The sequence below is a fragment of the Erpetoichthys calabaricus genome, chromosome 12 (genome assembly GCF_900747795.2).
Source record: "Erpetoichthys calabaricus chromosome 12, fErpCal1.3, whole genome shotgun sequence".
Taxonomy (NCBI): Eukaryota; Metazoa; Chordata; class Cladistia; order Polypteriformes; family Polypteridae; genus Erpetoichthys; species Erpetoichthys calabaricus.
The window spans coordinates 74912845-74940630 of record NC_041405.2 but is presented as its reverse complement, the minus strand read 5'-3'; the positions used below and the strand labels follow the sequence as shown (position 1 = coordinate 74940630).

Below are 27786 nucleotides of genomic sequence, written 5' to 3'. Positions count from 1 at the left end.
TCTCAAAGAACAGAAGCGATCAATATTTTTATATTTTACACTAGTAGAGTTACCGCGAAAATACTTCGTATACTTGCAGTTGTCCCATCTCTGCATCCCTATTTTGAGCTCCCATTTGTGCTTTCTTTTTAAGCAATTTTAAGCCATAACAGGTTGATCCCTACTGCATTGCGCAGTTTTATTAAAACTGTGTTGCAGTAGTTATATCTAAAAAAATCAGTAGCAACTTTGTGTGAAATGGACAGGTTTTCAACTTTAAGTGAGGGCGATTATGTGACATTTTACTGTCGTAGGTTATAAAGGAAAAAAGGCACCATCATAGGATAAAGGGGCGGGGAAATGCACATTTTTGTACTTACAGTAGGCTATGCAATATACAATTTCAAGAAAAATAGCCCAAAGTGAAGAGTCACACCCAAACCATTTTTTCACGCACGACTAACTTAAAAATATCCCAAATGAGTGTGAAACTGCCCGATCTAGGAACTCTTAATTCAAATACACCCGCAAGTTTATGGACGTTAAAGAAAAGGAACCGGAAATGTCTAACGTTGCGGCCTCTCAACCCCGTCACGTGACACGAGTGCCACGAGAGGGCGCTTGTGTTTACATCATTGCTTCCTTCTCTTGCAGCCTCGGGTGTAAACTGTGTAGAGACGTGATATGAGTGTTTCACTTTCAATTCTGTAGAAAACTGAAGCAAAAGGGAACGCACGATTTCTGCGTTGAGAGGGGGCACCGTTGAGAAGAGAAGCTGGAGTGTATTGCTTAGTGGGAGGGGGGTGTTTGCAGGGTTATCGGCGACCCACTTTTTTATTTTAGTTTTTGCATTTATTTGCAACAAACATGGAAGAGTTAGTCGTTGAAGTCCGGGGCACGAGTGGAGCTTTTTATAAGGTAGAAATTAATGTGGACCTTGATTATGCTATGTTTATTGGCGTTTCACTGTATGTAACGGGCGAGTTCGCAAGTTGTTTAGGATTTCCAGTGCGGGGTTTTTTAAACCACTATGAGCGCTGTGCAGGCCCCTGGCGAGAAGAGCCGCTGTTGTTATGGAAATGAACCGAGGCCTAGCATCTTTCTGTCCATTTTGACTGGCAATTTTATTTTTGTTCTTCATTTAAAACCATATAATAAGGGTATTAATCCTTATGATTGACATATATGCGTATTCCGCCTGATCTATGAAGGGTTGCTTGCATAGTTTGAATCTGAGTATTTCGCTGCCGCGCCACCTGTAAACGGGATAGTTCAAATTTTGTGCCTAAGATCACAGGTCGGCTCACATCTTGATGCGGTCAATAAAATGTCATTATGTTCAAATCATAGAGCGTTGAATCATATTTCATCGATATATATATGTTTTTTACCTGTACATTTTCTAGAGTTAACATCTCTCGTTATGTCTTGGCGTTATTCTGCCTAATGATTTTTTTTTTTTTTTTTTGGTAAATGGCTTAAATGCAGTTATCAATGCTGTAGAACGATGGGTATAACAACCGTGCTATTTGTGCATTATTGCAGTTTTGTTTTCTGTACTCTTGTAAGGTACTTAAGTACCCATTATTTGTGAATTAGGTTTGATCGGATTTTTTATTCTTGAGGAAGCCTTTTTTCTGTGTATACTTAATTTATTAATTGTCTAAATATTGTATGACGCTTAAAGTTACAGTTCATGTTGGCTACACTATCACCAGTTTTTTCCGTGAAATCCTCATTCTGTCTTTACATTGTATCTTTTACTTTACAGTTGTAAGTCAATTGTCAACTTTAGTTTTTGATGCAAATATAAAGTTTGATGTAGCGTTTCATTTATTGGATCTATTTCCTGAAAATGTTTACTTTTATCACTTCTAATTTCCGTGAATGGCCATAACCCCAAGCGCCACAAAACTAATTTTGTTTCTGGCAGTGTTTTGTAGAAGCAGACCTGGAACTGATTAGTGTCTTCCCATTTCATGTGTTATGGACAGTTATCGAACTAAAGTGTCAAGTGCAGAATTTTCCCTATATTTTGTATAATTAATATGAATAATTTCATTTTTAAGTAATTGGCAAACCTGGAATTCTGTAACATTCAATTTTTCAGCTGTAAGCTGTAGTTCAATTTCAGTACCTAGAATTATACAATAAAATTGTCATACCTTGTCTTCATATTATGTTTGCTCTTTTAGAAAATTTTAAATGCATTAATTTGTGTAAACTAGTGTGTTAAGTTTTTGGAGATTAACTTCTATTGAATATCTTTTTGTATTTTACTTTTGGTTTAAACCTGTAATTCATTAATCAGAGGGAATTTAAGTGATTCTGTTGAAAATGTGTTTTTTCATGTCAAGCCCTGCATATTTACCAATGAAGTAAATCTGTTTCTGTACATTTTAAAGACAGTATATCAGAGTTGGTGCTACTGTTAATGAGATCTATTATAGTTGACATATTAAAATACAAGATTTTTGTTTGTTTGAGAATTGAAGCACATCTGTTTTCAATCTAGTACATTCAGCTGCCTTTAAAAGCAGCTGTCAGAGAAAGTTTACCTACATTTTTATTGGCTTAAAAGTTAAAGCATATTTATACTTTTTTCACACATAAGAATAGCATTTTGAAATACTTTGTCTTTCAAGCATCTGCTGATCAGCGTGGTTACTTTTTAGTACTGCAGAACTCACCTAAGCCTAGGTTGAGATAAATGTATTGTGACAATCAGAGGTGATAAATAGTTCGTATTATGCAGCTTTTATAGTGTTTGCCTTTCTGTATCTTGTGGAGTATTTATACAGTATTTTAATTCTAATAAATATCTGCCATCTCCGAATAATTAACTTAACCATACTTAAACCTTTGGTGTTTAAGAACTAATAGTTGTTTCCCAGTTTCTGTGGTTGTTTCAAATGGATTGTTTTTTTTTTTTTTTTTTTAATATATATTTACTCTTTATATTGTTTTCTTTATAGGCCTATGTCAAAGATGTTCATGAAGATTCAGTAACTGTGGCATTTGAGAATAAGTAAGTCAAACATTCCATATATTATGTGTGTGCCAAAAAATGTAAAGTTAGTACAATAGTTTAAAAAAAAAAATGCAGTAATGCTAAAATCTAGCCAGAATTTTAAATTATAACAGGGAACCCACTTAAGCATTATTTTTAAATCAAGGTACATGATTGTAGCTTACAGGAAAAGTGTTGCAACGTATAAAATAATAACATTGTTAAAATTGATAAAACAAAACTGCTTTGACCTTGTTTTTGTATGGTTCCCTTGGAACCTTAAAATTTGAATATTTTACATATGAAAAATGCTTTGATTCATTTATTATTTCAGTGACATTTTAGATTTTGATTATTTGCAAAGTAAACTTTTTGTTGCATTAGAATTCATTTTATCACTTGCGCTGATTTTTATTTCTGGACATTTTTTAATAATCTGTGCCATAGCTTGAATAGGCATCATGCATGTACAGTGTGTATAAAATTGATTTAAAAACAGTAAATATTGTTGTCTGGAAAAATAAGGTAAAAACCATGCTTTCAGTAAACTGGTCATGTTTTACCTTGTAATGCTTGTAAATACATTGTTTTTAATTACTGGTATTACAGACTTAACAGTAGAGGACTAGCAAACTTAAAAGGAGCTGCATATTAAATTGGCTGAAGCTAGCATGTTTTCTTAGAATAGTCTCTGTTTCTAAGCTAAAAGGAATACTGCTCTCAGAAATATTTTTATATGCTAGTTTACCCATGTGGTTAGTAGATATGGCCAGGAGAGAATTTTAATATTATTTTTAAATGAATAACAACTTTTCTAATAACATGGGAGACTATAGTGACCTACATTGTACAACAGCAAACAATTACCAAAAACACCCATAAAATGTAGCAAATTGCTTGTACAGTGGACCCTTGACTTACGTACTCAATTCGTTCGCGAGGGTTGGTTGTAACTCAAGTTGGTTGTAAGTCAAAACTATTTTTCCCATAAGAAATTATGGAAATACCCATAATGCGTTCCGAACCTCCCACAGCAACACTTACTTAACCTTTTCATAATAAAAAAGGGTTGTATAATGTGCATAATTTACCAAAACACCAATAATTTTTCTAATGTACCAACCAAAAAGTTATAAAAAGTGCCTAGCCTACCAGAAACAACAATTTCATACTGTACTCACCATTTAATTTGACATCTTTGGGCTGCAGGAAGGGAGGAGGAGGAGAATGAAATGGAAGATGGTTATTGTTTGGAAGGAGCCTCCTTATACAAATCTTTTCTTTGTAAAATTGTCGAGATGGTGGATTTCGACGTGCTGTACATATTAGCGAGATCGGTCACACGAACACCACTCTCATATTTCCGCACAATTTCCTTCTTCGTTTCGATTGTGATCGCTTTCTTTACCTTCGTTACCTTCTCTAACTTCCTTAGCAATTATCGAACAAAATTATATAAATCACTACACTGACCGAAATTACGTCCACAAACACATGTATCTGGGCTCCGACTGACGCTTACAAACGCCCTCGGCTGTTTGTTTACAATCGCGCAAGTGGTTATACATGACCACATTCAGGTCGTAATGCAAGATGTTGGTCGTAAATCAAAACAGAAATTTTGGTCGTAAATCAAGTTGTTCGCATGTCAGGCCGGTCGTATATCAAGGGTCGACTGTATTGCATAATACACATCTCTAGTCATCCAGTCAAATGCTAACCAGCAAAATGCATGCATTTCTATTAATATATTGTTAAGCAAATACCTCTGGAACATAAAAGTAGTCCACAAACAAGAAGTCAGTTCACACGGGATTGTGGTTTTGTTTAAAAGGCAGGACTCCTGACCAATGAATGAGGGAGACAGGTAGGTCTTCAATTCAAAGGCATGGTCCTGTTTGAATAAACCCGTTTGTGGAGTATTCTTTTAACTGTAATGAAAACGCAGTGAATCAGAATGTAAGAATGCATGTTTTTTTATATAAAAGGACTACCAACTTCATTGTTCTGAAAACATTAAATAGTAATTACCAATACAGGTAAAATTCCATTACAACGAACTGCCAGGGACCTAAACAATATTTCTCTGTAATGAAAATTCCATAGTAATGAGAGTCTGTATTTGTCACTATAGTGCTTTCTTTAATTTGCGTCCAGGCGTTTGCAATACATTTCAGTAGCTTCTTTCGTGTTAATTTTAATCTCCTCCTGTCTACAAGTTATGCTGACGAGAATGTTTCTAACAATTTTCTTGCGATAATACACTTTCAGGATACGAATGATGCCCAAATCCAATGGCTGAAGCACTGCTGTGCAATTGGGTGGGAGGAATTCAACGCGAACATTATCTAAATGTGGAAGCATATTGTGGGCAGCACAGTTATCAATCAGAAGCCGAATCATCATTTTCTTCTTCATTTTGTGAGGTTTCTGAACTGTTCCCCCCCCCCCCCCCACCCAATGGGAACGACAAGCTGAAGTGCATCCCGAAGCACGATTGTCGTGTCTGTGGAAGATTGTTTGTCCGTTGCCAGGGCAGGGCAACAGCAGGCTCACAGCGCTGCAGTGAAGTGCCTCAGAAGCAAATCCTAAAAGGTCGTGATATAAGTCCCTGTCTTGCACCCCAAAACATGAGGCTGAGCATCAGTACTTTAGCAAAACCATCTTTATTCAGCTTGAAACAGGAACAGTACGGTTATTGTAGCAGGATCTGCCACTCTCCTATACATAGACACAGCAGTCAGGTAGGGTTGTGGCCATGTAATACTGTTCCCTGCATTTACAATGTTCGTTGTAACGCCCATCAAGATCTTTTCTGTTTGCTTCGGTGAAGAGCCGCAGCAGTGTTGATCCTGCTGTTGCTATGGCAATGGATAAACAGTCTTCCACAGACGCAGTGATCGCACTTCAGGATGCTCTTTGGCTTGTTGTCCAGTTGGGGGAGGTCCCAAGAGAGTTTAGAAACCTCACTTTTTCCTGAATGAGTGCCGCATTAATAGGAATGTTTCTTGAACGAGCATCACTGAACCACATAAAGACTGCTTTTTTAGCATCTTCAAATGCAGCAGTTCGCAAAGATTTTTTTTATTTTTTTTGCTCGGTCTTTCAAGAAAGTTGACAGTGTCAGTAGGGAAATTCCGAATTCACCGGCAACGTCTTTTTTCTTTTTGCCGGAATTGAGAGCCGCAAAAATGTAAAGTTTTTTTTTTTCCCTAATATGAACTGTTATCATTTTTTTGTGTCTGCCATTTCTATAGGAGGGTGACAATGAGTTAAATTCCAATGGATGTTTTTCAAATGTTGACGAGCAATAATCAAAAGGTATCACTGAAAACCACAGAAAACAAAAACAGCAAAGAAACAGTATGAAGAATAAGAATGTTTGAAGAAAGTTTTTTTTAACAATGTTTCTGTTTGGGTGACTGTTATGCACAACTGAGCTGCAACCACAGAACTACTTTAACTGCTCTGTGGATAATTCATTCAGGAATTTCAAGGTCTTTTGGGCACTTCGTTGTAATGAAAGTATCTGCTGAATGTATTTTGTAGCAACAAGATTTCTATAGACTCGTGTCATATGGGGAAACTGTCAGGACCATAAAAATACTTCGTTGTAATGAAAATTTCTTTGTAAAGATAATCATTGTAATGGAATTTTACCTATACTTAGTTGAAATGTAATCATCTTTAAAATGTCTATTAATTTGCAAAAATGATGATACAGTGAGCTATTGGTTAGATACCAAAAGGGTTTTTATTCTGCAAACATAAAGAAAGTTAATTGGTTGGCACTACTGGCACTTCTTTGCATTTCGTGATAATGTGATAAAACCAGACAGAATTTATTACTGTTCTGGATTATCCATTGAATGTTCCAGTGCTGACTTCACGGCACAATCGTAAATGTGTATCATATGAAGACCATTCCAATTAGACATACTTATTTAATTTTTGAGATTGTTTATTGTAATACTACTATACAGGTAAAATTCCGGTACAACGAATATCTTTACAAAGAAATTTTCTTTACAACGAAGTATTTTTATGGTCCCGACAGTTTCCCCATATGACACGAGTCTATAGAAATCTTGTTACTACAAAAAACATTCAGCAGATACTTTCATTACAACGAAGTGCCCAAAAGACCTTGAAATTCCTGAATGAATCCTCCGCAAAGCAGTTAGTTCTGTGGCCGCAGCTCAGTTATGCACAACGATCCCCCAAACAGAAACATTGTAAATTTTTTTTTTTCTTTCTTCGAACTTTCCTTGTACTGTTTTTTTTGTTTTTTTTTTTTTGCTATTTTTGTTTTCTGTGGTTTTCAGTGATACCTTTTGCTTATCGCTCGTCAACATTTGAAAAACATCCATTGGAATTTAACTCATTGTCATCCTCCTATAGAAACGGCAGACATGAAAAAACGGTAACTGTTCATATTAGAAAAAAAAACTTTACATTTTTGCAACTCTGGATTGCGGCAAAAAGAAAAAAGACGTTGCCATTGAATTCGGAATTTCGCTGTTGCTATTGACGCTGTCAACTTTCTTGAAAGGCCGAGCAAAAAAAGAAGAAAAATCTCGGGTTGCAAACGTATGCGAACTGCTGCATTTGAAGACGTCGAAAAAGCAGTTTGTATGTGGTTCAGTGATGCTCGTTCAAGAAACATTCTTATTAATGCAGCACTCGTTCAAGAAAATGTCAGGTTTGTAAACTCTCTTGGGATCTCCGTCAATGGGACAACACGCCGAAGAGCGTTCCAAAGTCCAAACTCCGTGTCTATGGAAGACTGTTTATCTTTTGCTGTGGTAACATCCGGCTCAAAACTGTGCTGCGTCTCTCAGCTATGCTGCGTCTTTCTGCTAAAGCAAACTGAAAAGATATCGATGGGTGACATGTAAGGAACATTGTAAATGCAGGTAACAGGATCACTTGATCACTGATCTGCTGTGTCTGTTTATGGCAGAGTGGCAGATCCCACTACAATAAATAAGTGTGCCGTTCCTGTTTCAAGCTGAATAAAGCTGGTTTTGCTGAAGTACTGAGACTCAGCCTCATATTTTGGGGTGCAAGACAGGGACTTATAGCACGACCCCGATCTTTTATGATTTACTTCTGTGTCGCTTCACTGCAGCTCTATGAGCCTGTTGTTACCCTGCCCTGGCAACAGACAAACAAGCTTACATAGATGTGGCACTTGAGCTTCGGGAAGCACTTTAGCGTGTCTTTACCGTTGGGTGGGGAGTGTTTGGGGGTCTCAAAAGAGTTCAGAAGCCTCACAATATGAAGAAGAAAAGGATGACTCGGCTCCTGATTGATAACTGTTTTTTGTTGTAACGGAATTTTACCTGTACTTTTATTTTATAGCTCTTTAAGAAATATGGAAACTTTATGCCATGGATGAGATCCTTCCTTACTTGACACATACAATAAAATAAGCACTCCTCTCCACCTCTCTCCTGCATTATTCATTAAGCTTCAATGCTTGATTTGCTCTTTTTCAGTAATCTAAATATTGACCATAGTATACTTGACCATATTTTCTATTTCTTTGTTGATGATGCCAACTTCTAGATCTTGGGGAATGCAAACCTGTATTACCAGTTCTTATCACTAGCATTTGGATTGCTCTCCATAGCTCTTTAAGGCCTCAGCCATACAATTAATTTTTGTTTTTTAAAATGCAGACATTAGTCTGTTTTTGCATTTAGTCCATGGCACCATGTCATTTTCAACCCCTAAAAATAATGTGTTATGGGTCCACAGCTCTCCCAGCAAAGGCCATTTCGTTTTTAATCACCACGCTCGAGGCTTAGCGAGAGGGCGTGGTGGCTGTAGCGAGCCGCAGGGCAATCTGCGGTGTGGGCGTTTCTCGCCTAAGTGAACAGGTGAGAGACTGCCCACATCCGTGATTGTTCCTGTGGCTAATGGGCTGCAGCTGCTATGTCCCCTCTGCATATATTGAGAAGCCTGAGATGGTTAGGGGAGGAAAAGAAAAGGAAGATAAAGAGAACGAGGTGAAAGAAAGAAAGACAGAGGTTGCAGGAATGGAGAGAGTGAGAGAGAGAGAAAGACGGTGCAGAAGAGCAAGTGAGTACAGGCAGGCTCGCGTTGCAGCTGAGCAGGTTGCTTGGGTGTTGGGCCGACACCTGAGGAGCAGAAGTAGTGGTCGTTCCCGCTGAGTTTTTTTTTTATGAAGGATGGGAGTGACCGGAAGACGGATGACTCTCCGCGAAAGGCATCGGGAGTTGGGACTTGGGACATGGATTCCCCAGCGTGTGAGCCGTGGTCATTGGGGGATCCCAAGTCACTGTTGGGAGGAGCCTGCCGGAGCCAGGGATCGGTAAGGCAAAACTGAACAGCCGCGGTAGGCAGAGCAGGTCAGCTGCAGGTTGGGTGACTCCTCTGTTGCAGGATCCATTTAGATAGATAGATACCGGGTGGAATTAAAGAGTCGCATAGTTTGGGGGAGAAACGATCTCCTCAATCTGTCAGTGGAGCAGGACAGTGACAGCAGTCTGTCGCTGAAGCTGCTCTTCTGTCTGGAGATGATACTATTAAGTGGATGCAGTGGATTCTCCATAATTGATAGGAGCCTGCTGAGCACCCTTCATTTGGGTGAAACAAGGGAGCCACCAGCAGTAGAAGTGATGGATGCATCGGGTTTTAAAAGGACAGTTTCCTGCATTGAGTTTTAACCTCGTTTTAAAGGATTGTGTTTTTTCTATTTTAACCTCCACACGTTTTTTTTATGGATTATTTATTTATTGAACATTGCACTGCTGCACTTTGTTTGAACACTTGTTTTGTTTGTTTAATAAAAGCACTTTGCACATTTATTACATCATGCCCTTGCTCATTGTTATTGCCTCTCTGTCTAGCTCATCGGTGACATTACCGATGGTGTTGGGTTCAAGGGCTCCCTAACAGCCGATGGGAGCACGGAGCTGAACCCGCATCGTCACGTGTATGTAGCCTTGTAAAATTCACAACTTTATAGTAGACCGTTTTTTTCCCCCAAAACACTTGCTGAATATTTCCAGGTTACTAACTCCACCACTCTTTTTTTCTGAAGCAAAATACTATATCATGTCTTCATCAGTCCTTGACTAAATTCTTACAGTCACTTTTAGAGGTATGCCTACTCAATTTATCAACCGATCACATTGATGTCAAAGGTGAAATTAATCATGTATAAATGTATTCAATGTAAGACTGTCTTTTACTATTACGTGTTGTAGGAAAGGGAAGAGAATTGTAAATTGGTTAATTTTCAGTTTTGCCAGTAATTAAATAATTTGGTAAGGCTCCCACTTTGTTTACCTTTCTCTTTAACAACAATCTCCGGTTGTTAGATTTGTATTGCGGTAACTGAAGTACACTTGTTTTAAGAAATGGAATAATGCAATTTAAATTTATATTAATTAAAAAAGTATTATAGAAGCAAAACTGCATACCTGTATATATCAATGTATCTTTGTCTGTCTTCTTTCTTGTCTTACAACACAGAAGAGGCTGGTAATTTTCTGGCTATTTAGAGTTCTAACTTTTCTTGGCACACTAAAAAGTTTTACGATACCAAATTTTTAAGCATGATGTTTATTATTATGGGTTTTTGCTGTCTTTATTCCGGGTTCAAGTGGAGTATGTTCCTCGCAGTGGACTCAGTCTTTGCCTTTACCTCGTTAAGGATGATCACTTTGATATTGTGTAGCAGTAACTCCAGGTTCAAGTAGAGGATACTTCTTACATTAGAGTGCACTCTTGCCTTTGCTATGTGTTTTTTTTTTTTGCCTTGGTGTGGTTTGTGTGTGATGCTGCTTTTCATTCTTCTCAGACAGGGCTTAGACACTAGCACAGAACTTGGCTTGGCAGAGTGGATTTTAGAGCTAGTTCAGGGCATCAACTCCGAGACTCATTGGACAGTAGCTTCCAGGCCAAAGAAAGTAAGCTTTGTTTACAAATCAAGTCTCTAGCATTTTTGAAATTTTTATAAACTTCTCTGATTTCTGTGAATGTTACGTTATACTGTATTTTTAACATTTTCTTCAAATTAACCCAGATATGTTATTTTTTTAACATGTTACTCTGTGTAATTTGTAGTTATAGCCAAAAGAAATGAATCTAATTAATCTCATGTTTTTATTCAGAATGAGAGACAACAGTTTGGGTCTTTTGCCGTGTATTGTCAGCTCAAGATGGCCCTTTGCTGTTGTGGTCTTAGTACATATTGACAGTGTTAAGACTGACTTTTGGGTTTAGTGCTGTTGTAGTGTACCCCAGAGTTATTGCAGTTGCAATGTGCTTCTTGCAGTCAGGAAAAAAGGAACACAGTCACATACTAATACAAGACCTCGTTGCGAGAAGGTTTAACGGACTTCGTACACATCAAACTGATTCTGTACACATCAGACAGATTGTTATGAATATGGAAAAGTAGGGCCCTATGATTTCTGCAATGTGGAAAACACGGGACGGAATCACGGAATTAACGCATAAAAACTGATTTTAGATTTAAAAACGGAAATGTGTGTAATTTTGAGACTGAAAGGGTGACTGTTACAAAACTTTCCAATAAATTGACTGAATTGTTTAGTTCTATCATTCAGATTCTATTTTCTAGTTTGTTGTTTTTCAAGCAAACGCAATTCTTTGTAGAAATCCAGTTGTGCCTCTGTTTGTGCACATGTTTCCTGTGTTTTCTCATTAAAGACATGTGAATTAGCTATCTGCATGAGACAGATATGTCAAAGCGAGCAGTATCAGATACCCTAACTACGTCAAAAAAACTAAGAAACACAAGGTTAACTGCAAAATTGAGGGCACAACAATATCCCTGCTACTTTTACAAATCTGGACAACTTTTCTGCAAGTTTTGCCAGCATGCCATAGACTGAACATGAAAAGATTCTTGCAATGACCACGTCAAATATAAAACCCATCTCAAGAACTAGGAGAAATTAATATCAAAAAGTATTCCCCTTCAGCTAACAATGGAGGAAACAACAAAATGGTTAGATGCAAGACGCCAGTTTGTGTCCATATGAGTCTGGTATACCAGTCAAAAAAATGACAAAGATGTGTCCTTTCTTTATTAAGCATTGTAAACATGGAGCCGTGCTGCCAGAGCATAAGTCTTTGTTAAACTCATTTGTCCTGTGTCTTAGAACATCATATGGTTGCCGTTCTTCGAATGATTCGTGGCAAGAAAATTTATGTTGTAGTTCATGAAACCACTGATAGCCGATACCACATAGTTCTCAACATAGTGATAGGTCAGTAAACATTTGGCTGTATGGTAATTATGTAGGCAGTTCTAATTGTACATGATGTATTTACTGTGAATCATTTAACCGATTAAATCATATTTAACCGGCATTAACTGTCTTTTCCGTAGGAAAATGTTATTAGTGAACGGCACTGGTTGTTAACGGGTTTCCTTTTAAAAATGAAAAATGATGTTTTTGGATTTAATAAATGTTTTGCCTTGCGGTGACGAGGCATGCACTGTTATAAACACAGCACCTACATACCTGAGCAGAAGAGCAGCCTTCTCCTCGGTGCAGTGAGCCCTTAAAAGTGGGTCTCTCTCTTTTTTTCTGTTTTAATACCCGGATTTAGCGTCTTCCAGATTAGTTAACTTTTACTTTGTATTTAATTATTTTAAGATATGCAGTAGGTGAAGCTACAGATGCAATGATGCACCTTTTCAATCTGTAAACATTTACATAATTACAAATACAGCTACTGAAGTCCAGTACCTTTTTGCAGATGTTATCTTTATGGAGAGCTGCAACTTTTCCACCTTTACACAGGCAGCACTTCAGTCCCTTCACAACAACCAGCTGAATCTTAATGGCATTTTAGCAGTGGTTGCAGACAATGCATCACACTGTCTGAAAGCATACCAAGAAGTTTTAAAGGGGGTTATGCCTATTGGTGTACATTCAGCCTGCTTGTGTCATGTCAACAGTTTCATGGGAGAAACCTGGCAGCACTATAAATACTTCAGTGAGGCTGCATCCTACATCACTAGTGATGTGGGTAAAGTCTGCCTTCTTCAAGAAGCCTGCCAGGAAAAGCAGATGGGCAACCTTATGTCACTGAAAGAGATTGTGCTGACCAAGGCATACCCCCTGGTTCAGATCAGTAGGGTACCATACTGACCATATTCACCTCTACAAAGAGTTCTTTCTGGATGAGAACACATCAGCTCAGGCTGTAACAAATGTCCTAGATCCTAAAAGTGAAGTTAACCTTCATCTCAGAAGAATGCATCAAACTAGTAACAGCTCTTATAATTCTGGAGGGCACTCACTGTCCTACTGCAATCTCAGCATGCAGCATCATGGAGGATCTGTGTTCCTACCTGATGAATGAAACTGCAAAGTAAGGTTAAGTTGTGCTATTGTGCAGTTTCATTAAGAGGAATGTAAAGTGCGATTTCATTATTGTTTGTTTTGTTGTAGTTGTTACTACTTTCTTACAGTTAAAAAAAAAAAAAAAAAAACAAAAACAAAAAAAAACGTAAAAAACCAAAAAATTTGAATCAAGGAAAAATGGTGTAAATCCAAAAAAAAATGCATAGGGTCCTAGAAAAGTACTAATAAGCCATTAAAACCTATGGAATCCATATTTTATGTTTATGTTACCACTAAAGCTCGAAAGCTGTTAATGTGCACATTACCTAGCTAATCTGCAGATTAACTGATTTGCTCCGTTAACGTGCGGAATCAAGAGTTTTCTGCATTTTACCTAGGTAATGTGCACATCGTTAAACTTCAAAAGTTTGTTTCTCTCATTTCCTTTCCCTACTCCTTCCCCCTCTCCCTCCACTTTTAGTTTGGTTTCGCCAGCGTCTTGTCGTTGCCGGTTGTTTTTATTTCTCATAATTTGCGTCGGCTGCCAGTGCGTAGCATAGCTAATTCTGTTTTCAAATTCGTTTCTGCCTGTTAGCGCGTGAATTTGTGTCGTGATTTTTTTTTAAAGCAGATAAATTTAACTCCATATGCAAGCAAGCACCGAATTGGTGAGTAAAATGAAAAAAAGATTCTTCGCAAACCTCTTTACCGAAGATTCAAAATTTAATAGTGTTTTAATGACAAAACGAAAGTATGATTCCATAATTGAAGATGTAAAGTGAATAAAAGTTTCCAAGAAGAAAGAATCATCTCAAGATTATCGAATAATTCAAAGGTATGATGTGTTGACTGTACAAGGCTGTGAAAAACTCATTGAGCCGTTGTCAGATGCACGAGAAAGTGTGAAAGTTTGTCCATGCCGAAGAATTGTTTGACATATTCTACTCATTTGTCAATTGGCCACGGTGGAAGAGACAGAATGATCAAGCAATTAAATACACTTTATAAAAACATAACCCAAGCCCAAATAAAAATGTTTTTGGGTTTATGCGAACCTTGTCAACAAAAACAAAGAAGTGCGAAAAAAGGGATTGTTGTAAAACCGATTATTTCATCGCATTTCAGTAGCAGATGCCAGGTGGATCTCATCGATTACCAATCTCAACCAGATGGAAAGTTTAAGTTTCTTCTCGTATACCAAGACCACTTAACAAAATTTGTTGTATTGAAGCCGCTCACGTCAAAATGGGCGGATGAAATAGCCTATAACTTGCTTGATATTTTTCTCCTTTTTGGCGCTCCAAGTATTTTGCATTCTGATAATGGACGCGAATTTTGTAATAAAATCTTAGAATGTGTAACACAGTTATGGCCAGAAATCAAAATGGTTAATGGCAAACCTAGACACAGCCAAAGTCAAGGAAGTGTAGAACAAGCGAATCAAGACATTGAAAAAATGCTCACTACTTGGATGGCTGATAACCAAACTAACAAGTGGAGTGAGGGCGTACGATTTGTACAATTCATGAAGAATCGTGGCTATCATTCTGCAATTAAAAGAAGTCCATACGAAGCCATGTTCGGTTGTCCCGCAAAAGTGGGATTGTCTTCTTCTATTATACCACAAAGTGTATTACATTCGATAAATACTGAAGAAGACCTTGAAAAATTAGAAGATTCACAAGAGACTGTGATTATGGGATCACAGTCAAATCTTACTCAAGAGGACATTCCGTTATCCCCTGCTTCTACAGAATCGCCTATAGAAATACAAGAATTTATCGATAGTATATTGATTGAGGATACAGTTATGAAGAATATTCAGTTACCCTGCACCTCCAAGGAATCACCTCTGCATGTTGAAGAAGTAATCACTGAGTTACCCTCAACTTCAGCAGAATCGCCATCACAGTTTCGTACAGAGCCTGTAAAGAGGACTATACAAGACATGGTCTGTATTGTTTGCTCAAAAGCAACATCAGGTGCTCACAAGTGTAAATCATGTGATATGTTTGTTCACGTAATTTGTGGTGAAATAGACCCTAAAGAGGGAAGGGTATGGTAAGAATGTATTGTGCAACATCTGTAAAAAGAATATGGATCAGAAAATACAGCGTGATGAAGCCAAGAAAGGTTTAGAAAAGCAAGCAAAGAAAATGTTAGCAGTTTCTAATGCAAAGCACCCAAATGTCGATGAAGGTGTCACTGTGAGAATTAAAGTACCCGAAGTAGACAGAGCAAAAACTGATGCCCGCTCGATTTTAGCTGTGGTTCTTAGTAAAACAGAGGGTGGCTTTTATAAACTTGGTACTAAAACAGGTATTTTAAAACAATTGTATGCAAAATCTGAATTCAGTGTTTGCAAAGAGAGATTTTTAACGAAAGAAGATGTCCCTGCTGTAGAAATATCTTTATGTCAAACAGCAATAAAACAATCCCTTGGTACTGGGCAGGGTTTCAGAAAATGTGACTGCAAATCTAAATGTACCACAAATAGGTGTGCTTGTCGCAAAAACCAATTGCTATGTAATTCAGAGTGTCACTAATCTTTAGATTGCACTAATAAGTAAGCATAATTTTATCATATGTTTTGCAAATTCATTTCCTTAATTGTAATAATATTTTAAACCGTTTTATTCTTTGTATTATAGGTTTTTAATTGATTGATGATTGATTCTATCAACTAATTTGTTGATTGTTTGATTGTATTAACTTGATTCTTTAGATATCGAAAAATAAATAACATTATGTTAATTTAAGCGTACAGAAACGTTGCTGTTGTTCCAACAAAGATCTTATTTTCACTTTAACGAGTGCCTAGTAGGTAATGTGCAGATTACCTAGGTAATTTGAGAAATGAAACAATTTTCGGCACTTTAACGGATAACCCTAGTTAATCTGCACATTACCTAGATAATCTGTAGAATAACTGATTTGTGCACTTTAGCGGTAACATATATATTTGGACTGAAGTATAGAGTGTTACTAAATCAAATATGTTTACTTTGAATTTCATAGCAAAAGACTGGATATAAATATTTATGTAGTATTTGAAATAGAACAATACAGGTCAACATACATTAAATACATTACAGTAAATGGGAGGGGCATGTGGGTTATACACGGATGTGGGTTTTCTAAATATCTGTAAACACAATCCTTGTTCTCACTGCAGTGAATGATTACCAGATGATATACAGTATGGTATGCAAGATTCCATTTTATGCTGTACAGATTCACAGTCTTGTTATCTGCAACAGCAACTCTGAATCAAAAAAGCTTTTTTGCTTTTTTAATTTTCTCTTGGCCTCACATTGATGCCTTTTCACACGATGACTATCACAATGTTTCCAATGATTCTTTTTTTTCGGCAGTTTTCCAAATGAATAGACTCGTTGCAGACTGCTTTAACCTGTTGAGTGTCTTACTTTATGCTTATAAATAATTAGAATCATAATTATTATACTGTTAGCTCTGACCAGTCTTGTAATTAACCAAAAATTAAGCGCTTTCTTGATTAAAATAGAAAAGCCATCAAAAGGTTCATTGAAATATTTGCTACTACCAATTTGTGGTGATCCCCCAAAACATTACGACAATGAGAGAAGAAGGTTTAAATATATCACAGTGACTGTTGTCTAAGACTGTGTATAGTAGGATAAGGATGCAGGAAGCAAGCACAGTGATACCAACTTCTGCTAGTGCTTCAAATAGGTTAAAAATTGTTTTATTTATTGTGCACAGCAAAAGCAACAACAGTGATAAATTAACAGTTAAACTGTAGATATAAAAACAGCCCCTTTACACTCTAACACTATAATAATACTATATAACACTGGCGGTTCATGTGACTAAATAATGAAAAGCATTTTTCACTCAAGTTTAATTTCATTCTTCAACTCTCTTGATGGTCAAAGTTTCTTTCTTTTGGAAAAATGTAGTTCAATCCCTTGAACACCATGTGGTATGAATGGAAGTCCCAGCTACCATATCCACTGCAGTGTTTGAGTGAAGTACGTCTGGTGCTTGAGTGTGTGCTCATCAAAAAACAGAGCAAAGTACAACTCGTAAAAGTGATCCAGTAAGCACCAAGTTGTTTCATGCCAACTGACATGATGTTGACAGAAAAATATGAAAGTGTTTTAAAAAAAATTTTCTAGTGCACATCTGGAAAACTTCATTCATAAAACATTACTGTAACAAAGGCTTTGAATAAAAATGATACTGTGGAAGGCAATCTGTTTTTCTGCAGGTTATTTTGAACATTATGATGTAGTAAAGCTGTGTGTGTGTGTACTGTGTATGTGTATATATACACAGTGGCCTCCACTATTATTGGCACCCCTTGTGAAAATTAGTAAGAACGGTTAGAAAAAAAATCACTGTTTGCTGAAGAACCATCATCTTGCACTGAAAAAATGAGAAACATCCAACTATTAATTGAAACATGTTCATTCAAAGAAGAAAAACACATCAAGAAATAAATATTTTTAACAAAAACACAGCAGGTATACAATTGGGAGACTTTGCCAGACTCCTACATTGTTCTAAACTTGATACTTAGTTTTTTCATTAGAAAAAGGTCTACCTGTCGCATCATGCTTGTACTCTATTCAGTGGGGCATGCACAGATAGAGAAATCCCATTTAGAAATACTACCCTGTTAAATCTACCTTACGGAACAGAGAGGTGAGTGCTTAGTGTAGTTCAGAAACATCAGGGGCTCATTTTGGGATCAGGTAGCAGTTTTAGCTGGTCGAATGAAGACTTATCTAGAGTTCAACAAATGATTGTCATATTCCACCTTAACACCTGCACTAATTAAACACACTTGAGTAATGACAAACACCTTTGTCCCAAATATTATTATAGTACCCTGAAATGGGGAACAATGTATAAAATGTATGCAAATACCCTTAAATGAAATTTTGCAGTATACCCTTTAATCATATCTGAATTGTTTGATTTGTAATTTTAAACTGTGTAGGAGAGGGTAAACCAAGGAAAAATGTGTCTTTGTCCCAAACATTATGTAAGGTATTGTAACTTTCATGTAGGAAATGTTCTCTAAATCACACTGTCATTTTTTGTATTTGTAACTATGTACTCTTCCGAATCTTTACTTTCCAAAGTATTTTTTATGCCAGTCTTTAAAACAATTTGTGTTTACCATTAGACACAGAATCCCTATGTTTTGTACAATAGATTGGGGTTATGTGCTACAATTCACACATTTTCTTCTGCCTTCTGATGCAGTAGCCCCACAAAGGTTTAGTGTTTTAATTTTTTTTTCTTTTTTTAAATTTTTTGTTGTTTTTTGCATTTCACAAATGTACACCCAAACCATTTCACACAGTGTCCAATCAACCTAAAAAGCACCTTTTTGTCATGCAAATTGAAAACTAGCATACTCAAACAATGGACTGGAACAGTGGCATTTGATTGAGGGGAATGGGAGAGGGAGTGTTCATTTTGCCGCTTTCAGCTACATGAGGGGGTGCGGCGTGATACAAATACATTTGATTGAAGAGCGGTCCCCCATGAACGTTTGCATGGCCAGTGACGTTTGATCAAAGGAGGTGTTGTCATATGAAACTTTGAGCAAGTACTATACCAGTATGCTAAGGAATTAAAACAGGAAGTGCACTGCTCAGAAAACTAACCTAGGGAGAAAGTGCAGTAGACAGTGTCCAAATAGGGTAACAGAACCTGTTACACTTGAACTGTAAAACTGCATGTTTTGATGCTTCAAAGTTATACTATAAGCAGTACTTAAAAATCAAAAAAATGATTCGGTATTGGAATTGGCTAATTCTAGTAACATGAAATCAGTGATCAATATCAGCCTAAAAAAAAAAACTAATCAGCGCACCCCTAATACCCGTCCCTGGTCTTCAATATCAGCCTAAAAAAAAAAACTAATCGGCGCACCCCTAATACCCGTCCCTGGTCTTCAATATCAGCCTAAAAAAAAAAACTAATCGGCGCACCCCTAATACCCGTCCCTGGTCTTCAATATCAGCCTAAAAAAAAAAAAAACTAATCAGCGCACCCCTAATACCCGTCCCTGGTCTTCTCCTTTGAAAACAAAGTCTACTCACCTTAATAGACAGATAATTAGAATATACAGAGTATGAATTTTTCTGGAAATTTAGAGGTTCATCAATTCTTTGACTACATAACCATGGGACTAAAGTCTATTTGCCTGTATTGCCTTACTGCTATTATGTTTTAATTCTAGCCTCCCCCCAAAAAAGGAATCTGTTTCCCTGGGATTTCTATAGCAATTCAGACCTCAAACCTTTAATACATTATTGTGTTTGTTGGGCAGAGCCATTCCAATATGATTTTTTGTAATCAATCAATTAGTTGGATTGTAAACAAAGTTTAATTTGAAATTAAACACATAAAGTGCATGAAATCGAACATTTCACCAAATAAACAGATTTGTATCAAATTTTCAGAAATGTATTTTTTTAAATGAACAACTTGCAGATATTTTAAACAAAATATAGGTGTTTATACAACCTATATAAAATACATTTAAAACAAATAGTATTAAATAGAAATCAAACACTTAGCAGTTTTGGATCTTGTTGTGTAATGAACACATGCACCATTTTTTTTCAAAAACAAAAACGGTTTTCAATAAATTAACTAAACTTCACTGTTTAGCTTATGTGTTCAGAATTAAACCATTAAACCAACACTTCAAAATTAAACTTGTAATTTGTTTTTTTTTCCCCAGTTTCAATGAAGGACGCTGTTTACTGGCAGAGCATCATGTAAATATCTGATCACCACAATATTGCGATAATGCAGTATCATGACTTTTTTTTTTTTTGTGTAAATTTGCAGTAATGTTTTAACGAACACTGAGGTTCATTGATTGGTTCGAAAGATGTCAGGATGAAGAATCTACAGTATACTCCAAAGTTTTTGGTTTTATCTGACCATTGTTTACTTTTTTTAATAATAAGAAAAGCCAACATTTCACTGATACTGAACATCGGCCAGTGCAAAAGTATTTTCTCTCGGATTTCTGCTTTTTTTTTTTTTTGAAAGTGGCTTCTTTACAGACATCAGCAGCCCAGGAGTGTATAATTTCCTAGCTAACAATAATAGATGTTATTTAAATTATAGAGGTCACATGACTTGGTTCTATTTAAGTAGCTGAGAGCAGAGTAGCTGTTTTTGCTATGCAGTAATTTGATACATTTTGCCCTGAGTTGAAAATGAATATGAGGCCCCAACAAAGTAATTAGTATGATTTTAGTGGTCTACCAGTGACTGTTATAAATTAATCAGTTTGAGGAACACTTGAGCAAACCAGTTTTAGAAAATTTAAGTTTTGAAGATGCCATAAGAACTGGCAGCACCAAGAAACAACCAAAAAATACCAAAAGCCAACATTATAGGAAAACATGTTTTGTGTTATACAGTCTGAATTAGTTACATCTCTCATGTTACGCATGCTGATTACCTTGATGTTTCTTTGTCCTTTATCACTGTGGTCTACATACTTTAGTAGCAAACAGCTGTAATCAATTCACTAATGCCTTAGTTTAAATAATAATTAGTAAGCCTGAGGAAAAGCTTTTGAACATTGTAGTTAATACAATATGAATGTAGCATACACAGATATTTTCTCCTATGTAACAAATGTAAAATTGTCATTTATCGTATTAATTTGTTTCCGTGATAACATTTTTTTCTTTTGAAAATAATTGTATTCAAATATGAAAAACATATTTTGTGTGCTAAATTTGCCTTGTTTGTGCATTGTTTTTTTTGTAGTTGGCAGCCAGAGAGACAAATACCTTTCCATGATGTTCGGTTTCCACCACCTGCAGGATTTCAGAAAGACATTAATGAAAGTGATGAAGTTGAGGTATGTGGAATTAATAAATTTACAGTTTTGTAAAATCTGTATTCAGAGATTTTATATTTGAAGTACAGCAATTTTTGTATTTGGTATACTGGGGATATGATTTTTGAGTTTGCAATACAACCACAAATATTCTTGTTTCATACATAGGGTATAATAGTTTGTTTTTGCAAGATTCATTTAGTTTAAAAAAAATAAGCAATGTGCTATTTAGGGCTGCTTAATTATGTCATATGTACAACTATGCATGGGTTAGTTTGTTTTACTTCCTTGTCATTTTGGTCCAAATCAACACACTAGGAAGCATTCACATCTGTGGTAAGAGTTTTTTTTTAGATCAAATATTGCTATATAAATTGAACTTGAATGTATTCTGTTAATGTCTTGCTGAAAGGCAAAACTAACATTTGAATAGTCGTTGCCTTTACCTCACATGAATTTAATTAAGCATTGTGTTGCTCTAGACATACTATGTCATATTGCTTTATTTTACAGATCTGATTTTGTACATCACTTTAAAGATCAATCTTTTTATAATTTTGAATGATTAGCTGGTTTAATTATTATAAAAATGGACAGACATGTGCATTTTATATCTACTCCTCTTCACAATACATTCCAGGACTGATTCCTTGCTCTTACCTCACACCGCTCTGCTCCAGTCTCCATTCAGATTCACTCCTGAAATAGAGGTTCCTGGCTTACTGCTGCTTTATGTCAGAATTGTTAAGCGTCCATTGCAGCAAGTAAAAACTAGTTTCCTTTAATACTAATAACAATGGAAAATAACTATCCTATTTCTCATTTTCCTTTTATTATTCTAATGACTTTAAAATTTCCATTTTAAAGAGTGTTTTCAGTGTCAGCATTGCTCATTAGCTCACTACCCTAGCTAAAAAGCCATTTCATATGCAGTGAGAGCATGTTGCTGAATTGACAGTTTTCTTAAAATGAGGTATAATTAAAAAAAAAAAATGTATTCAGGGATAAAACAGAGAAACTCAATTTAGTTTATTCTTGGTATGTTATTTTTTGACTGACTGCTACCGCCCGTAGTACTGAACTGGCATTGTACCTTGTGAAGCATCAAGTCATGTTTTTTGTTCTTTGCTTTGAATTTTGCTGTATATGGCTTCCCAATACACACTCAAACTAATTTTTACAGAATTTTCTAGAATACTACAAAGCTGACCACAAAATTGGTAATTATAATGTGCAGGACATAGTGAAAGACCAGTAAAATGCAACATAAAATGTATTGTTTCATTTGTGGAATACTTAGTCTCACAGTGAGATCACAGAAAGATGGGCAGTTGCACCACCTTTTCTGACCTCCAGGAGAAATAAGCATAGATTGCAAAAACAGTATTAACGTTTTCTTGAGTGATTTTTGGGTTTTGTATATGTATTATCATGTCAGTTTGTGCACACATAGAATCCAGTTTTTGTGAATGGCAGTGTTTTCAAGTGTCACGTTTATGGGAATTTTTCATGTATTTTAGGCAACAGTGATTCATAAACACTTAGTGCTTTCCAAACTCGTCATGAGGAAAAGTGAACATATTAAGTAGTAATAGTGTAAATATAAGAAAAGTAGCACAAGCAATTTTTTATGATTTAAATATATTCAAATATGTACTTATTTTTAAAACAAATATTTATCTTTGTCTGATTTGTCAGCCCTAATTTGTACAAATCTTTGTAGTTGTAACACACCCAGTCTTTTTTAAATAAAACTTCATGCAAAGTATGGTTGTGCAGTATACAAATAATGGAAAAAGTACCAACAAACCCAGGTTTTAAAGCAGTATAGTACTGGCATTTAGTTAAATTTAGTTTTCAAGCACCTCATGCTGAGTCATTTATTGGTCCAATTTCCTCCAAACCCCCCTTCCAATGAAGTACTGTATGTGTATTACATATAGCTCAATTCATCATGGTTTTTGAACATATATACAGTGGGTACGGAAAGTATTCAGACCCCCTTCAATTTTTCACTCTTTGTTATATTGCAGCCATTTGCTAAAATCATTTAAATTATTTTTTTTCCTCATTAATGTACACACAGCACCCCATATTGACAGACAAAAAAAAAGAATTTTTGAAATTGTTGCAGATTTATTAAAAAAGAAAAACTGAAATATCACATGGTCCTAAGTATTCAGACCCTTTGCTGTGACACTCATATATTTAACTCAGCTGCTTTCCATTTCTTCTGATCATCTTTGAGATCACCTTCATTTGAGTCCAGCTGTCTTTGATTATACTGATTGGACTTGATTAGGAAAGCCACACACCTGTCTATATAAGACCTTACAGCTCACAATGCATGTCAGAGCAAATGAGAATCATGAGGTCAAAGGAACTGCCTGAAGAGCTCAGAGACAGAATTGTGGCAAGGCACAGATCTGGCCAAGGTTACAAAAAAATTTCTGCTGCACTTAAGGTTCCCAAGAGCACAGTGGCCTCCATAATCCTTAAATGGAAGACGTTTGGGACAACCAGAACCCTTCCTAGAGCTGGCCGTCCGGCCAAGCTGAGCTACTGGGGGAGAAGAGCCTTGGTGAGAGAGGTAAAGAAGAACCCAAAGATCACTTTGGCTGAGCTCCAGAGATGCAGTCAGGAGATGGGAGAAAGTTGTAGAAAGTCAACCATCACTGCAGCCCTCCACCAGTCAGGGCTTTATGGCAGAGTGGCCTGTCGGAAGCCTCTCCTCAGTGCAAGACACATGACAGCCCGCATGGAGTTTGCTAAAAGACACCTGAAGGACTCTGAGATGGTGAGAAATAAGATTCTCTGATCTGATGAGACCAAGATAGAACTTTTTGGCCTTAATTCTAAGCGGTATGTGTGGAGACAACCAGGCACTGCTCATCACTTGTCCAGTACAGTCCCCACAGTGAAGCATGGCGGTGGCAGCATCATGCTGTGGGGGTGTTTTTCAGCTGCAGGGACAGGATGACTGGTTGCAATCGAGGGAAAGATGAATGCGGCCAAGTACAGGGACATCCTGGACAAAAACCTTCTCCAGAGTGCTAAGGACCTCAGACTGGGCCGAAGGTTTACCTTCCAACAAGACAATGACCCTAAGCACACAGCTAAATTAACGAAGGAGTGGCTTCACAACAACTCTGTGACTGTTCTTGAATGGCCCAGGCAGAGCCCTGACTTTAACCCAATTGAGCATCTCTGGAGAGACCTAAAAATGGCTGTCCACCAACGTTTACCATCCAACCTGACAGAACTGGAGAGGATCTGCAAGGAGGAATGGCAGAGGATCCCCAAATCCAGGTGTGAAAAACTTGTTGCATCTTTCCCAAGAAGACTCATGGCTGTATTAGCTCAAAAGGGTGCTTCTACTAAATACTGAGCAAAGGGTCTGAATACTGAGGACCATGTGATATTTCAGTTTTTTTCTTTTTTAATAAATCTGCAACAATTTCAAAAATTCTTTTTTTTGTCTGTCAATATGGGGTGCTGTGTGTACATTAATGAGGAAAAAAATTAATTTAAATGATTTTAGCAAATGGCTGCAATATAACAAAGAGTGAAAAATTGAAGCGGGGTCTGAATACTTTCCGTACCCACTGTATTGTATAATACAAATGTGCTGAAGACTCCAAGGAGAAACCCCCACTTGTATTGATTTGCAGAATGCAATTTTGCAGCATAGAAGGGAGGCCATTCTGTGACAGCAGGGGAATGTTCTCTGAAAGCTTGTATCAATACCGAAGGCAGAATTTTAGTACTGATCCAACACTAACAAAAGGTCACCCTAACTCTAATTTTATTAGCCCACATAATCCAGTCAGTTTGAGATACAGCAGCATGGGCTGACAGTCAGAAGTCAGTGCTAGACGGGAGGCCAGCTTATTACCAGACACACTCAAGCATTCATAGGAAATCATTTTAAAGTCACTGGTCGGGTTAAGCCGGCACATTTCTTGATTTGACAGTGGATATACATGCTGAGTTTAGAACCCAGAAATCTAAGATGTGCGGAAGTATCCCAAAGATGTGTTAATTGGGATGATTGGCAACTCAAAATTGGTGCAGTGTATGGTAATCATTGTACTAGTATGAGTGTTTGTGCTAGGCAGTGGACTAACGCAACACATGTCCAAGGTATTTGCATATTTGGTTTTGGAAAAATGACAAAGTCCTGGATAATTATGTTTGAGACTTGTAAATTACTGTTGCTACTGTGTGGACGAGTGTGTGGACCAATTTGCTATATAATGTAAGCAGCTACACCGTTACTGCATACTGGATAATACATCTGTTCTTTGTATTGATTCCACCTTTTGATAAATTGCATAGGCCTGATGGCTTTAATCTTCTATTCATCCGTCAGTTTCTTGAACCTGCATATGTTATTTTGAGTGCATAGCCTAGAAGTACATTCTGGTGGCATTGAACTCAAATATCTCAGGACAAGGGTGCCAGCCCATCACAGAGCAAAAACATCCAAATATCAGATGTAACTTTGATATATGACACTGTATAGTATAAATGAAATAAGTAAAAATGTATTTATAAAGTACCTATTGCAGATTAAAGTCACAAAGTGCTAAACAGTAAAACATAGAATAAAATGTAATATCAAAGCAAAATACAAAACAAGGACAAAATTAAAAAAAACACTCACAGATAGTATATAGTCAGTAAGAGCAGCATATTACCTTTTTCTATATGGAAATGCTGTACTGTACTGCCTCTTATATTAATGATTTTGGTAAACCATAAATAATGTGCCAGTCATATTTAATGTTTGAATTAAGCCAGATGAGTTACAAAATATGTCTGTTTAAAAAAAAAAAAAGAAACCAGTATAGCATTACCAAAACGATTAATAGAACAAAAAAATACAGTGCATTCTGGTAGTAATGGCCTCTGAACAGCAGACTTCAAGAACAACATATAAAGTAGGCATTAAAAACAACAGCAGCAGCTTAAAAAAGGTGTAAATACAAGGTTGACAGAATTGATCAAACGACATACACGGAGTGGTGGGAAATAAATAGCAGTTCCCTGTGCTGACCTGATAAATGTGACTGACAATCAAGCAACCCCCTTTAAATTTGGAGTAAAGGATTAATGGACACCAATAGGAGTATCCTCTGAATGTGATGTCACTCCTGCCCCAGTGCAGACACTGGAATACATTTAATTTGTTAATGTACTAGATGTGAAGTATACCAGAATACATTACAAATTGAAAATATACGATAGATGATAGAATAAGGTGTTAAAACAGAGCCAAATGTTACTTTTTTAATTAAGAATGTATCACAAAATCACAGGTCAAGTGTCACAAATCAGGGAGAAAGATGCAGTACAAAAACACTAGTAATAGGGGTACAGATTTAGACCATAGTGACCATTCTTGTTAATTAAAAACAAGCAACACAATCACACTTCTTTTTTTTTTTTTTTGTAGACTCTCTACAATGCCAAAAAATATCCTGAAACATTATGCCACCTAACTGTTGGAACTTTCATTTGTTATGTACAGTGATCCCTCGCTATATCGCGCTTCGCCTTCCGCGGCTTCACTCCATCGCGGATTTTATATGTAAGCATATTTAAATATATATTGCGGATTTTTTGCTGGTTCGCGGATTTCTGCGGACAATGGGTCTTTTAATTTCTGGTACATGCTTCCTCAGTTGGTTTGCCCAGTTGATTTCATACAAGGGACGCTATTGGCAGATGGCTGAGAAGCTAGATTGCTTACTTTTCTCTCTGTCTTGCGCTGACTTTCTCTGATCCTGATGTAGGGGGATTGAGCAGGGGGGCTGTTCGCACACCTAGACGATACGGACGCTCGTCTAAAAATGCTGAAAGATTATCTTCACGTTGCTATCTTTTGTGCAGCTGCTTCCTGAAACGACATGCTGCACGGTGCTTCGCATACTCGAAGGGCACGTATTGATTTTTGACTGAAAAACAAACTCTGTCTCTCTCTGTCTCTCTCTCTCTCTCTCTCTCCCTCTCTCCCTGCTCCTGACGGAGGGGGTGTGAGCTGCTGCCTTCAACAGCTTTGTGCCGGGGTGCTTCGCATACTTAAAAGCCAAACAGCCCTATTGATTTGTTAGCTAGAGATTGTTTTCTCTATCTATGTGACATTCTGTGCTCCTGACACGCACAGGAAGATATGTTTGCATTCTTTTAATTGTGAGACAGAACTGTCATCTCTGTCTTGTCATGGAGCAGTTTAAACTTTTGAAAAAGAGACAAATGTTTGTTTGCAGTGTTTGAATAACGTTCCTGTCTCTCTACAACCTCCTGTGTTTCTGCGCAAATCTGTGACCCAAGCATGACAATGTAAAAATAACCATATAAACATATGGTTTCTACTTTGCGGATTTTCTTATTTCGCAGGTGGCTCTGGAACGCAACCCCCGCGATGGAGGAGGGATTACTGTATTGTATTTTAAAACAAGTTGATTTCAGCATGTCATTTTTCATAAGTAATAGTTTTTTGAAGAAGCAAGTGGTATAAAGTCAGAAATCAAGATGAGTCAAGATGTATTGGGAATTACTTTGTA

General features: G+C 36.8%; 1 protein-coding gene across 1 annotated transcript in view; it reads left to right on the top strand.

The window, feature by feature from the left end:
- Positions 1–584: 584 nt before the first annotated feature.
- Positions 585–27786, top strand: part of fmr1 (fragile X messenger ribonucleoprotein 1) — a 106559-nt gene continuing 79357 nt past the window's right edge. The window contains 3 exon segments of the mRNA XM_028815714.2: positions 585–897; positions 2955–3007; positions 21145–21238. Of these exon segments, the coding sequence (XP_028671547.1) occupies positions 847–897; positions 2955–3007; positions 21145–21238 (198 nt within the window). The 5' untranslated portion in view covers positions 585–846.